This window comes from Kogia breviceps, chromosome 17 (genome assembly GCF_026419965.1).
Source record: "Kogia breviceps isolate mKogBre1 chromosome 17, mKogBre1 haplotype 1, whole genome shotgun sequence".
Lineage (NCBI taxonomy): Eukaryota > Metazoa > Chordata > Mammalia > Artiodactyla > Physeteridae > Kogia > Kogia breviceps.
The window spans coordinates 8,480,524-8,495,458 of NC_081326.1; the positions used below are offsets into that span (position 1 = coordinate 8,480,524).

Consider the following 14,935-nt stretch of genomic DNA (forward strand, 5'->3'; position numbering starts at 1 on the left):
ACTGCTGAGTTTGACACCAAAGCTTCTTCCCACACAGTTTCTACTTCTCAGGGCAGGGTAGGGAGACCAGCTTTAACCACCACTGAACCAACCCTTAATGCCTTTCTCCTGGGATGTCCATACAGCAAAAGAGTTTCAGTCCAATAACTGGAACAAGAAACCAATAGTCAGAGCTATAGTCAACTGTTCTCATTTTTAAACACCTGAAATAGAAACAGAGGTGCCATTTATTTTCACCCACAACTACAAAAAAAATCGCCTATTTTTTACTTAGGATTTTTGTGGGTACAGTATGTCTACAAAGACTCTTTTAAAGTATAACTTAGATCTTTAAAAATAAAATAAAATAAAGTATAACTTAGATCTTTAAAGCACCTAGAAATTTCACTTGTTCTTGAAGTAAAATATTTTAATCCAAAAAAGTTAGTTGAAAAAATAGTTTTAAAACTACTTTCCTTCAGTCCGACCCCTCTTACCCAACCCAAATATCCTTTTTGGTTAACACTCCAACTCCCGAATTCCCTTTCTGGAATGTGGTTACATGTAAACATTCTGCACTTTGATGGAGGTTGACAATTGGGCCTGAGATATCTACCTTGAAAATGCCAACTGGGGACAACAGAGGTTGCCAAGAACCAGCTTTGGCACCACGGGAACAGCTGCTCCTATGAGAATCCCACTGACCCCACTGGAAGCACATGGCTCTGTTTGAGATGTTTGGATTGCAACAGCTTTAGCGTGGCTTGTGCAACTCAGAGCTCATCCCCATCTTCCATAAATCATGCAGCTCACTTACCAAAGGTAAAGAACCAAGATTGCTGCTTGCGTGGTTCTTTAAGTGTTCCTTCTTGGACCTGGGCAACTGTCTCATTTCTTGAAAGATGAATTTCGCAAATTATAGAGAAAGAAAACTCCATCCTTCCACCATCCTACGATGGAATAGATTCTTAAACACATTATTTAAGGACTCTTAGTAACAAAAATGATAGAACGCCTAGAGGTGAACACAGACTCTCTAAGCGTAGATCATAGTGAATTAACCTTGTTGCATTTTCAGCAATGATTGCTAGACTGTGCTTGGATCTAAATACATGGTGCACCTGAATTTCAACAAAACAGTTAGCAATCAGTTAAACTCCAATAATGATGAATTTGCCTGGACCCTGACAGGCACCAGAATTTGAAAGGAAAGATGACAGCCTTATAGTTCTGGGATCATTCCAAAGCCATCTTAGGAAAAAACTCTTAGTTTGGGCAATAAGAAAATGGATAACATTAGTGAAAACTGCCTCCTTTCTAATGATTTCAGCATATTATAAGGAATAATGATGACTGTTGCTCATTGTATTGGAAAAGTATCTAGTAAAACTAAAAGTAAAGTCTAAACACTCCAGATTATTAGACACAAGCATCTTGGAACTATTTTATGCTTTTGACTCAAATCTTGTACTCCTCAGGCCTTTTTTTTTTTTTTTTTTTTTGTGGTACGCGGGCCTCTCACCGCTGTGGCCTCTCCCGTTACGGAGCGCAGGCTCCGGACGCGCAGGCTCAGCGGCCACGGCTCACGGGACAAGCCGCTCCGCGGCACGTGGGATCTTCCCGGACCGGGGCACGAACCCGTGTCCCCCGCATCGGCAGGCGGATTCTCAACCACTGCGCCACCAGGGAAACCCCTCAGGCTTTTTAAATGCTTTGGAAAGTTTAAATCATCACTTTAGAAGAACAGAGCATGTGGTGAGCAGTGGGGTGTGTGAACACCTGGCTAGTACTTCATCCCATATAAGATTTACTGTGAAAAACATCTTGGGGCTTCCCTGGTGGCGCACTGGTTGAGAGTCCGCCTGCCGATGCAGGGGACGTGGGTTCGCGCCCCGGTCCGGGGGGATCCCACGTGCTGCGGAGCGGCTGGGCCCGTGAGCCGTGGCCGCTGCGCCTGCGCGTCCGGAGCCTGTGCTCCGCAAAGGGAGAGGCCACAGCGGTGAGAGGCCCGCGTACCACAAAAAATAAAAATAAAGAAAAGAAGGGAATTAGGTGGAATTGACTCCATGTACTAATTCAGCCAAGCGGATCACAGCTCCTGCCACATGTCACTAGGTGGGACTTTCAAATACATCCCTCAAACAAATTAAGAAACTTGTGAAAACCCCACTTGATTACGGACAAGTAGACTTCCGTTTTGCAAAATGTCTCCCCTTAAATTCCACAGATCGTCCAAGCAGAGGAATGCCTGTTCTTCTCATGGGTTCTCCTAAGATCTGTAAAGTCTATATATCCACATAGAACTCCATCTGCAACAAGGGGCTGAGAAGTCTACGGAGGTTGCATGACTGTCCCCGGATGGCGGGAGCAGTGTCCACAATCGATAGGGCTCCAGACGTTGCCGTTTGTTAACATCCTCTCAACGACTCCCTTACTGACTGAGCCAGCTCCTCAGTGGGAAGCGGGTGGCAGTGGACAGACACACAGATCTGTATGCCCTGGGGCAGTGCCTGGCCACCCTGCCGTCCACAGCCTTTCAGTGAGTTCTCTGGGGATCTCCGTTCTCAGTGCGTAAGATTTGGAGATGGACGTCCCACTGTCGGGTTGTGTGGTCCAGTGGCAAGCTGGATTTGAGGGTGTATTGGCAGGAATGTCTCTCCTGAGACACTGAGGGTGCCCACCCTTGACCCTGAGAGGCACAGGAAGAGTCAACAAGCTCTAGTAAGCCAAAGAACAGATTTAAAATGAGTCATCAGAAGTAGAGGTCTGAGTTGCTAGAGAGTGAAGTCAACAGCTCAAGGTGGAAACAGGGACAGAAGATGGAACAGGCAAGTTGAGGTGGGTCTGAGTGGGCTTCTGCCCAAGCCCAGCTTTTACTCCAGTTCCCTGGACCTGACTCCATGTAGAGGGTCAAGTATGGAGGGGGCAGAGCTCGATGTGACCTGGAGTAAGTCTCCATATATGCTCACGGAAGACCCTACCTACCACATCCCAGCACCATCACAAAAGCAACTCTTTCGCTCCAAAAGCTACATGTACGTGCATCTCAACACATTTACAAATTGACTTTTAGCTTTACGTTTAAGATTGTAAAATGGGTGAAAACTAGAAGACATTTTCCTTAATAGAAACATTTTTCTTCAAATTACCTCGTAACACTCAGGTACTGTGACCCTACCAAACTATTGACATGATGCCTTGGAAGCATCATCGAGCTTGGCAGTGGACACTTAGAAAGGTCCCAGATATAGGCTTGTTTGTTCCTTTGTCCTGTTTGAACAATGCTCTTATTCCTCCATGACTTGACACCAGAAATGCACTGAGAACAAGGCTTTATGCAAGTCAGAGTAACTTGTGTGTCCTCTGTAGATTGCTGAGCTGGCTTGTGCAGAGTGTCTGCATCATAAAAGCATGTCATTAAAAAGCTTATCTTCCTTGGTTGAAGCCAGCAAACCATTTGTTTTCCATTTTGACTGTCTACACAAGTGCTTCTCATACACATAAGGGCAATAAATCCCCAAAGCCCAAAGTAATGTGATGCTGTTGACAGTGTATATTTTTATGGTCATCGTAGAGAAAACAACTTATTTCCATATTCATTGATTCATTTGGAGCCCAGGGTGCCAGTGGGACTCTTAGGAGAGTGAACCAAATGTCTTCAAATAATTTCAGGCTTCACGTGGCAAAGGACACTTCCATAAACAGACATAACAAACTCCGGATTCCTGAAGGATAAGTATGAGCAGCTTGATTAAAAAACAAATAGGTCGGGCTTCCCTGGTGGCGCAGCGGTTGAGAGTCCGCCTGCCGATGCAGGGGACACGGGTTCGTGCCCCGGTCCGGGAGGATCCCACGTGCCGCGGAGCGGCTGGGCCCGTGAGCCGTGGCCGCTGCGCCTGCGCGTCCGGAGCCTGTGCTCCGCAACGGGAGAGGCCACAGCAGTGAGAGGCCCGCGTACCGCAGAAAAAAAAAAGAAAAAACCCAAATAGGTTAGGAATTTCTAGGATTCTGAGGATACTCTCCCTAGAGTCATCCGAATAAATAAGAAGAAAGTCCCTCCGGGGACCTCCTCCCCCGAGGATCCTAAGTTCCCAGACTTTTGTTCTGCTAGGCACACAGGAGAGAACAGATGGACATGGGTGACAGTTGCACGAAGAAGCCCTCTTGGAAGCCATAGAGAAAGAAACGTGTCCACACAGCTCTGTGTGATGAGACTGTCCCCATGCAGCCTGTTCTTCAGTCTCAGAGTTTTTAAATATCTCCCTAGGAAGGAAGGCTATGCCTGCTGTCCCATCCCATACAGAGGGTGAGCCATTGCCCAAAGCTGAGCCCACACCCCTTCTAAAAGAGGGAGTCAGAAGGTTCCCAAATTAGTAACCGTGTTTCATGTGCCTGGACATTCTGTCATCTGTCATCCTGACATGACAAGAGGGGAGGCTGCATTCAGACTTGCCGTGAGGGTTGGAGCGCCAGCATTCCTTATGAAAACAACTGATTACTTCAGTAAAGTGGCTAGAAAATTCTTATTCCATCATATTATCTCTCCTCTCCCCAGTGAAGGAAGCAGCATGTATTCAGGAATACCTGTAGCTACTTTTAATGTACTTCAAATGTTTGGTTTCATGTAAAATCAACCAATAATTAATTCATAAGTGGATATAGACTAATATCCCTAAAATCCCTTTTCTTTCTACATGTTTATGATACCTCCATCTGTCTAACATGGTACCATCATTGGCTTGTTCTCGTGTTTATTGCATGACCCAGATGGTATCAAAGCAAAACAGCAAAAATCTATGGAACTTATCAAGTCAAGACGAAAGCTACTGCTGTGGTGAGCGGAGCTGTCTTTTACGGTGGCTGAGTGATCCGGGAACCCTGTGGGAATTTCAGCGTTGCTAACACGCTGGAATTGTGATATTCACCCACCTTATTTCAGCCATACTGGTTTCCCTGCCCCCACTTTGCTTTGCAATACAGCGCTTCTCATCATTTATTCATTCATAAACATTTAATGAGTACCTTCTTTGTACCAGGCAATGTATCTGAAATGCAAAGTTGAGTTGACAAAAAGTTCTCTCCAGAGCCTGGTGGTGGAGACAGACATGCAAACCGATTGTATAATCATGTGAAATGTGCCTTCATCGTGGTACATGAGGTCATGCCAAAGTAAGGGAAGGAGCAGATCCTCTTCCTGAAGGAACCAGGTCAGGACTCTCTGAGGATGTGGCCATTCTATCAGCTCTCTCCAAGGGTTCCTGCCTTCAAGGGTCTACTGGGAAGTGCACACATAGCTATGATACAAAGCATTGCTGGGAACCGCCATTGGAGATATAAGAACAAAGTGCTGAGACAGTTCAGACCAGAGGCATATCCACTGGAGAGATCAAAGAAAGTGACATTAACATCAGGACTTAAAGGACGAGTGGGTTTGGGCAAGCAGAGATATGAGAACAGGTTAGGGGTTGGTGGGCCAGCAAAGAATGGGGAATGTGTAAGGAGTTAGAGCACAGGCTTATGGCAGAGAAGAGTCTTGGAGGATAAGCCTCGAAAGCCAGGTTGAAGCAGGATTATAGAGGGCTTGGAGACAGATGAAAAGTGCATGTGTGCTTGGACAGGCGAGAGAGTCTTTGTTTTCCATGACCCCAAATTGTGAATTATGATTAAAAAAAGAATTTATCCCCATCAGAAAACAAACATGTAGTAATGCCCACTTTTAAAAACAAGAACAAAAATCCCCATCGACCTCACATCTTTCTCCAGCTGCTATCCCTTTCTCTACTCTCCTTTTAGGCAAAACTCCTTGAAACAGTCGTTGACATCCTATTTCCTCCTGAACACACTCCGATCAGATTTTTGCCCCACCCTCCATCGAAACCACTTCCATCAGGGTCTCCCATTCCCTCCACTTTACCCAACCCGGCGCTCAGTAACCCAACCCGGCGCTCCTTGTCCTTGACCTCTCGGAGGCCTTGGATGTGGCCAGTTGCCCTGGCTTTCTTGTATCTCTGTATCCCTTGGGTCAGTCCTTTTCTGTCTCTTGCTGGTGAGTTAACTTCTCTCCAACCCCTAAATGTAATATATGTTCCAGGACTTCATCCCTGGACCTCTTTTCTCCCTTCACTCACTTCCTTAGTGATCTAATCCAGTCACATGGCTTTAAATACTATCTATAGATGCACTGACGACCTCCAAATTTATCATCACTCTTTGCCTAAACCATTTCTCAGGGTTGTGTCTTCAGCTAGTAACCCTTAGGGACGAGGTAACTTCTCCCCATCCCACCCCTGACAAAGAGTAGGCTTGCTTCCTCTTGCTAGAAAAGTAACTCAAAAAAATTAATAATAATCACTATAGAGATTTTTAAAATATTTCTGTGTGATGGGTTTTTAGAGGTAAAATTACTGGGTGAAAGAGTATAATGTTTTTTGCCAACTTTTTCTTCCAAACGTAGTATATGAGAATATCTATCTGACCATCTTTGCTAACACACACCCACAAAAAAAAAAAAAAAAAAAAGGAAAAGAATGTTGCAAATTTGGTGATAACATAGTTTTCTTGTACTCTTTTTTTTTTTTTTTTTTTTTTTTTTTGCGGTATGCGGGCCTCTCACTGTTGTGGCCTCTCCCATTGCGGAGCACAGGCTCCGGACGCGCAGGCTCAGCGGCCACGGCTCACGGGCCCAGCCGCTCCACGGCACGCGGGATCCTCCCGGACCGGGGCACGAACCCGTGTCCCCTGCATCGGCAGGCGGACTCTCAACCACTGCGCCACCAGGGAAGCCCTCTTGTACTCTTTATGTGCATTTAATTTATGACTAATGTATGACATCATTCCACAGTTTATTAGTTTTCTTTCTTTCTGTATAGCTTAGAAATTTATGCTCTTTGCTCATTTTTCTATTGTTTGTCTTTTTTTTTTTTTTTTTACTTAGACAAATGCTAAAGTATTCGTGGGTGGAATTGGGGGAGGGGGAGGCCTAAGAGGGAGGGGCTATATGTATACATAGAGCGAATTCACTTCATTGTACAGCAGAAACTAATACAACACTGTAAAGCAATTATACTCCAACTAAAAAAAAGTAACTCAATATTCCTCTCCTGAAACACAACCCACTCTAAGTGCAGGGGTCCATCATGGCCCAAGGGACATGGGGAATACAGCAAAGAGGTGTGAAGCTTGTGCTGGCTTCTGTGCCATGAGCGGTAAAGCCCTTGGTCTCTGGTCCAGCACCCATGAAAGAGTCACAGGCTAACTTGCTAGCCTAGAAAGTAGAGTAAAATCCCAAACCCTGCACGTTCTTGACATTAGGTAGCTATGCTTCCTTTTATAAGTAACTTAACACCTTAACCCAAATAAATTACATGCAGAAGCTTTCTGCTCACAAGTGTCCAACTTAATGACTTCCATAGGGACAAAGTTCTACACAGAGCCAAGCGGGTCAGTCTCTGCCTGCCTGCCTCCAATAGGGCCGGCTTTGGCCAAGACTTTTTTTCCTCCATCTTTCTCTTTTTTTTTAACATCATTATTGGAGTACAATTGCTTTACAGTGTTGTGTTAGTTGCTGCTATACAACAAAGTGAATCAGCTACACATATACATATATCCCCATATCTCCTCCTTCTTGCGTCTCCCTCCCACCCTCCCTATCCCACCCCTCTAGGTGGTCACAAAGCACCAAGCTGATCTCCCTGTGCTATGCGGCTGCTTCCCACTAGCTATCTATTTTACGTTTGGTAGTGTATGTGTGTCCATGCCACTCTCTCACTTCGTCCCAGCTTACCCTTCCCCCTCCCTGTGTCCTCAAGTCCATTCTCTACATCTGCCTCTTTATTCCTGTCCTGCCCTTAGGTTCGTCAGAAACAAATATGCTAGCACATATATATGGCCACGATTTTTATAAAGTCATTTTGGACTTGAGGAAGAACTGACTAACAAAGAGCTGTTTAGAACCTGTGTTAAATAGAGAAACTTCTGTCATTCCTTATGGGTTCTCTTAAGCTTTAGGGCTTAAATGTTGGTGTGAATGCTGGGAAATTTGGGAAAGTATTGGGGAGTTATTATTCTTCGAGAATCCTTTTGGCTTCCCTCAGACCCCTCAGTTCTCTCACCCTAAGGCTAGGTCTGAGAAAGCTCTTCTCTCTGAGTTCCCTAAATGAGCTTTTCTCACCCATCCACTTCACCTAAAACTGATCCCTTAAGACACTCAGGCTTGTAGAGATGGCTCATTTCTTTGACTCATTTTTACCAAGACCCATAATTAGCAGGACACACAGACAAGATTGTTGTCATCCTAGTACCTGCACGGGTGAAACCTAATCCTGTCAATCGTTATACAAGGCCCGCAGGCCAAAACAAATCAATCTCATATACAAATCTCACTTGCCAAAACTAATCAATCCCTTCATCAAAAAAAAAAAAAATAGTCTTGGAATCTAGTCTTATGCCATTTACATCCATTTAATATATTGAAAAAGGTGGAATTTATGCAGTCAGAATTTACAATATGGAGGAGAAAATCATTTAAATGTTACAACTATAGAGATGGATTCTCTAATGGAAGAGAAAAGAGCTGTCTTTAAAACAAATGACTCAAAACTTTATTTAAAGCAGAAATAATCAGGATTATTATCCTGATATTATTTATTTTATGTGTCTTCACTATTGGCAAGAATGCATTTTATTCCATTTCTTGGAGATAAGCAGAAAGCCACAGGGATTATTTCAACTCATGTTCTGGGAAACAAAGAACTATACAACAGTCAGCTTCTACAAATAAGTGATTAACATGATGTCTAGACATGTTCTCATGAGAATAACATTATTAGTTAAACAGTCATTTGGTTAATCATGATAGCAAAAGTAATTTTGGGAATAAATATTTTATTAGTATGCCAATCAATAAAGCAAAAGTAAAAGGATATATTTTAATTAATTCATTTGTTATAATATTGAGATTATGTCTGACAAATTCTGTTTGAAGGCCTGGACAGTGATCTAATATTTCTAATATGACATGTCTTTATCTTCTTGTTTCCAGTTAATGGTATTGCATATTTCAATCACTTAGCCAAAATTCCTTTCTTTACATCTCTCAAGATATTATTAAGATCCATCAGTAAACAATTGGATATGACAAATTTTCTGCTGCTGTGCATTGCTCTGTTCTTTAAAAACTGGGTGTTCTCACATTTCATTAATAAAAAAATAATTCACTGAATAGGGAAGGATAGTGTGGTATCACTATAACTAAGAGCCTGATCTTACTTTCTATTTGTCAGAAGACTCATTCAGGGGCTTCCCTGTTGGCGCAGTGGTTGAGAGTCCGCCTGCCAATGCAGGGGACACGGGTTCGAGCCCTGGTCCAGGAGGATCCCACATGCCACAGAGCAATTAGGCCGATGAGCCACAACTACTGAGTCTGAGCTCTGTAGCCCACGAGCAACAGCTACTGAGGCCCGCGCGCGCCTAGAGCCCGTGCTCTGCAACAAGAGAAGCCACCACAATGAGAAGCCCACAAGCTGCAACGAAGGGTGGCCCCGGCTCGCCACAACTAGAGAAAAGCCCACGCGCAGCCATAAATAAATAGATTTATTAAAAAAAAAAAAAAAAAAAGACTCATTTGGAAAAAGAGAAATAAATCTATTGATGAATTATCTTCAGTATATAGACAATCTTTTCAGAAACACAGTTAACCCAATAATTTTAAAATAATCCATGGTCGGTCCTAAAACACAGGGAAGAAATACAAAATAAATAAAACTTAAGTAAAAACATTTTTTTTGAAAATTTTATTTGAAAAATTATTCAGTTGAGTTTGCTCCTTTTGCCTTTAGCAAAGTACATCTATAATCATCTTCTTAAGCAGTCCTTCTAACTTGCTCAATGTCTCATCCTAACCCCAAACCTCTCCCTAAATTTCAACTGCACTTACTCAAATGATGGAATCAGGACTAAATAACTTGCATTTGTTCTTCAGTGTTAGCCATCTGGTCAACCCCTTTTTGTTTATCCTGGAAGGAAACTTGTATTAGAATCATTAAAAAGTTTCTTGCAAAAAAATAAATTTTTATTTTGTATTAAAAAGAGTCCCGGGTTTCCCTGGTGGCAGAGTGGTTGAGAATCTGCCTGCCGATGCAGTGGACACGGGTTCGTGCCCCAGTCTGGGAAGATCCCACATGCCGCGGAGCGGCTGGGCCCGTGAGCCATGGCCACTGAGCCTGTGGGTCAGGAGCCTGTGCTCCGCAATGGGTGAGGCCACAACAGTGAGAGGCCCACGTACCACAAAAAAAAAAAAAAAAAAGAAAAAGAAAAAGAGTCCGTAGAGGTTACTTAGATTTGTTCCTTTAAATGTATAAATATGTAACAAAGCAATTTATGGAACAGTCATTAGCAGTTACTGTTTTCTAGGTCTCTTTTAACAGCTGGAAGGCAAACCAGAGAAGGGTGGGGTAGACTTCATTTTCAAGTTAAAATCTCTATCAGGATGGGATTTTTTTCAACCCCATCAAATTAACTCTACATACTGATGTATGAAAACAGTGTTTTAGCATTGAGTTCACCGAGTTTGCTCTCAAGGACCCTTCTCATCAATCCTCTGGCCTTTCTTCCAGTAAATGCCAATGAACAAACCAGTAAATGCCGATGGACCCGTCATATCAAGTGGAATGAGCTAATGTTAGAAGACACCAAAATATGTTCCCTGTCAAAGAGGCTAATAATATGCTAATATACACTTTAGACATCATTGTCATCTCAAAAGATATCAATGAAGACAAAGTAATAATTTATTCTACTTCAGATCAGCATAAAGGTGTAAATAGTTTTTTTTGGAGAGATGTATAGTCTGTTAGGAAAGTAGAAAAATAATATTCATTGTAGTATTGAGCTATCGTGAAGGCCTTAGCTTTATACTAGGAAAGTTCTACAGTACTCAATCAAAGCAGTTTGCTTATCTTTCACCTACTTAGATGGAAAAATAATGATTTGTGAGATTTACCTTACCTGAGTTTGCTGTAGGGGAAAAATTATTGAACTACGTAAGCTGTCAAGCATCTGTGGCCTAACTATTCAATAAGCAACGTCCAAGATTAACAATGCAGTATCTAAATGTTGGTCTGTAACAAAAGTAACAAAACTAGTTCAGACATTTTTCTATTGTAACGTGATTCATCCATTCTTCTACTACCCTTCTTGCAAAGTGAGTAGAAGAGACCCAAAGCATCCGCCATCCTAGTCACACCGCATACAAAGAAACTCTTGATTTGTTTGGCTGTCACTTGGTCTAGGTCTTTAGGGTTCAAAAGGTATCTGATCTGCCCGTTTCTGTCACTAGGACTCAGGTCAGCTGAACTAATTGCACTGCTCTTCAAGCAAAAGGGTCATCTTCAAAGTCAATTCTCCACAGTAGGTCATATTCATCTAATGAGGTACATAAAGGAATCCAAAGTAGAACACATGTATTAAAAGGAATGAACAAGATAATCCATGGGAGCATAAGGAGAAAATATTACTCCTATTTCTTTCTATCTATCTATTTTCTAAAAACCTGAGAAAAAACAGCCTTTAACAATATCTAACGTGTGGCTTGACTCTGGTAGCCTCACCAGGACTACACGTTTGGACTGCATGTGTTACTAAAGTACTAGCAATATCCCAGGAGGGAACGGGAGCCCCCCTGTATGATGGGGTTGCAGAAGAACTCAAAGTAATATTGTTTTCTTGGGTAGGGTCCTGCTCCAGAACAGCACAAGCAGCTCTCTTCAGAAGGCCTTACCCCTGGAGTATGAGCACACGTACACATCCCTGCCCTTCAAACCAAGCAGGGCCCTGTGAGGCCCCCTTGGGTACAGAAGCCTTTTCGTGTCCCTGTGTCTTAGTAGGAAAAAGGTTTCAGTCTCTTAAACCTTCCCTGAGTTCCAAAGGACAGATTTGAATAGCTAACTGACTAGGGAAGGGAGGGGGATGCAGAAACAAAGGAGGAGCAGGCAAGAAAGAAGAACAATATATCGGGTGTTTGCTTGTTTGCGGCTGGCAGTGTATAATTAACAAAACAATTTAGTATTCAAATAGAATTTACATTCTCAGAGCATTTTCCACGATTAAGTAAATGATTGGTATTTAATTTACAGTGAACATATTTTGATTCCCTTTGTGGTAATTAAACATTAAAATAGTTGTAGTAATAATGAGAGTTGCTACAAATTGCTCTACAAATAGTCAAAACTTAAAAATCGGTGTTCTGAATGATCTGTGGTGATTTTGCAATATAAGAACTGTAAATCCCAAATCAAAATCTAAGTGAAATATCTGCAATTTTTTTCCCATTTCTGTGTACTACTTTAGAAAGCTATTACACCTAAGTAGAAATGAAAAGGTTCTTTAAAATCACGGCTATTATTTCAAAACATTTAAATAGCATTTAAGATTTTTTTCTATTACAAATTCATAGATGATAATACTGTGTATTCTTTATCTATTGGTTACATAGGCTTTTAAATTATGGACATCTGTCCTAGATTTTTAAGATATTTTTTTCTCCTTTGCAGTTGGTTGGTTTTGTGTATGCCTGTTATGTGATCAGTATTTTCATGGAAGAAGAGGACACCTGTAAGTACTATTCTACCTACCTGTGGGTTTATTTTATCTGAGATATAGCTTCCAAAACTAATCATTACAGGACCATGAAATCTTTTATATTTGGAATTTTAAATGATTAAAATCAGCATAGTAAAGTTACAATCAAACATTTACAAACTATACTGCACACAAACAAGATGGCACTAAGTATTGAAACTCAATCCAAGTCGAGTGAGAGGGTGCTCAGAGACAGGGACACCTACAGATGGCTGTTGTTTCATTTTAGTAACTTTTCATCAGAGACCTAAACGTTCCTCTGAGTTGAAAATCGGGGTTGTTTTATCCATCGCTAATTGTAAGTATGCTGGCTGCAGAATTTTGAAATCTGACTAATAGCAATAACATCAATACAATAACACAGTCTACCAAGAACTGCGCATACATAAACTACATAAAATACTCTGAGAAAACTAAAAATGGCAACTTTCAATGCAAGATGTAAAAAAGAAGAGAGAGAGATGCTGAAAGAGAATTAATGGAATGAAAAAAGCTAAGTGGTCACATTTTAGCAGAACACTAAAAAAAAAAAACAAAAACACAACACATATTACGCAAAGTTATGTGGGTAGAGATTTAGCAACATAGGTTAACGAGTGGCATTTATGGAGCACCTGCTGATGCCTAAGGCACTTCTTGGCGCCACTCCATTATGGGTTCATGTAATATCAGAGACAATTTTAATTTAAAAAAATAACAAATTATTAGATAAACAAATCATGCCCAACCATCGCAGGGATTTGGTTATACCGCTGCAGATACTCTCTGGGTTGCAAAGTTGACTCTTAAAAAAAATGAGGATAAGTGTCTAGCTAGCCATTACAACTTCTCTCTAGAACACAACTCCAAAAGGGTCTGATGAGTGCTTGCCACCAAATTGGTACAGTGCGTGGTGTATGAACTGGAATCCAGTTAACAATGAGGGTTTATTTAACCAACAGGAAGAAATATTAGACCTTGAGATTAAACTCATCAGGCAGTGAGAACACGCAAACGTACCACATCATCTCTCTTGTGCTTGCTTGGGGCTTTGTTTTGCTTTGGTTTGTTGTTTAGGGCTAGATGAGCTGGAAAGTTTCTGACATTTCAAAAGTTCTGTTGTAATGACAGTACTTTTGACTATGAGGTTAACTTCAAAAAGTACATTTTCAGGTGTTCCATTAGTAGTCCCACAATTTGACGAAGTTAATGTACAGAAAATCAGCAGCCTGCTTCCAACTCACAGCTAAGACAGCCTGACAGCCAAAAAACAACCGGCTGAGCAAGGACAATTTTAACTGGAGTTGAAAACTAAAAAAACTGCTAGAATTGGTGCTGAATAAATACTTCCCCCAAAATGATACATTGATTGATAAATCCCAGCTGAATACCTTATAAATTACTTTTGAGTAGGTACCCAAATGATCCTCTTTCTTCTCCTTACTGAACTGATTAGAGGTTCTCAAATGATGCTAATACTGCATCCCCACCTTATTGTGTGAGGACAGGTAGATTAATCAATAATCTTCTTTTATCTAGTAGAATAAATACATAAAGGGCTTTTCCTTGAAGCCTGTGATTTTAAGCAACACTTGGAAATGCAAAATGTTACGCAAAATAAAAGGCTCATCTAAATTGGGTAAAGGACTTTTGACCTTCTATCAGCCGTTTTTAGAGAAATAATGTCAGTGTATATGGATCAGATTGCTACTGGCAGATACCGTAGTTTTATTGATTTTAGAGTCTTTAACTAGCTTAAGTTTCTCTCTAGAAACCTCTGAATCAGCTATTTTAATGCCCATCAAACCAGCATTGAAGCACCTGCTAGCAGCCGATTCTATTAATGGTTTAATTGTACTGTTTGTTATTAGGACCCTACATTAAGTTACCACGAGACATCTGTATAAAGTAGTTATGTTACCATCGATTCAAATAATACTTAGAGCCAAAAGGGTCTTGGGTGCTCAAAACAAAGTAAACATGCCCTAGACTAACGTGACAGGATCATCGGCGGGGAGCAAGACAACAGCAGAAAGCTGTCACAAACCTTTTGGTCTGATAGTTCTCCGGTGAGGGTAATTTTATATTTTTCATTGCAAGAAGTAGGAATCAAAGTGCGATTTTAATTAAATTGTCCTAGAGTCTTCAGAAGGCAGGTGTGAGCAAAGAGAAATGTCTGAAACCAATTGCAGTGATCTCATAGACTAGTACAATTTGTGCCAACACTTAGGTTTCGGGTGCAACAATGAACTGCCCTTACCAACCCACAGTTGAGAAGACGTGTCCCTTGAATTGTGTTTACAAAATTTAAACATAAAATAAGAAAACAATACTGGTAGCC

General features: G+C 41.5%; 2 protein-coding genes across 5 annotated transcripts in view; one reads left to right on the plus strand and one right to left on the minus strand.

Moving 5' to 3' along the window:
- The window catches only part of NKAIN3 (sodium/potassium transporting ATPase interacting 3), a 520,118-nt gene that overhangs the window by 468,505 nt on the left and 36,678 nt on the right, over positions 1-14,935 (plus strand). For all 4 annotated transcript variants that reach the window (XM_067017479.1, XM_067017481.1, XM_059043115.2 and 1 more), the window contains exon 5: positions 12,528-12,588. In XM_067017479.1, coding sequence (XP_066873580.1) covers positions 12,528-12,588 — 61 coding nt within the window. The remainder of the gene's footprint in view (positions 1-12,527; positions 12,589-14,935) is intronic.
- GGH (gamma-glutamyl hydrolase) overlaps positions 1-14,935 on the minus strand; it is a 105,550-nt gene that overhangs the window by 4,532 nt on the left and 86,083 nt on the right. The gene's annotated exons all lie outside the window — the stretch shown is intronic.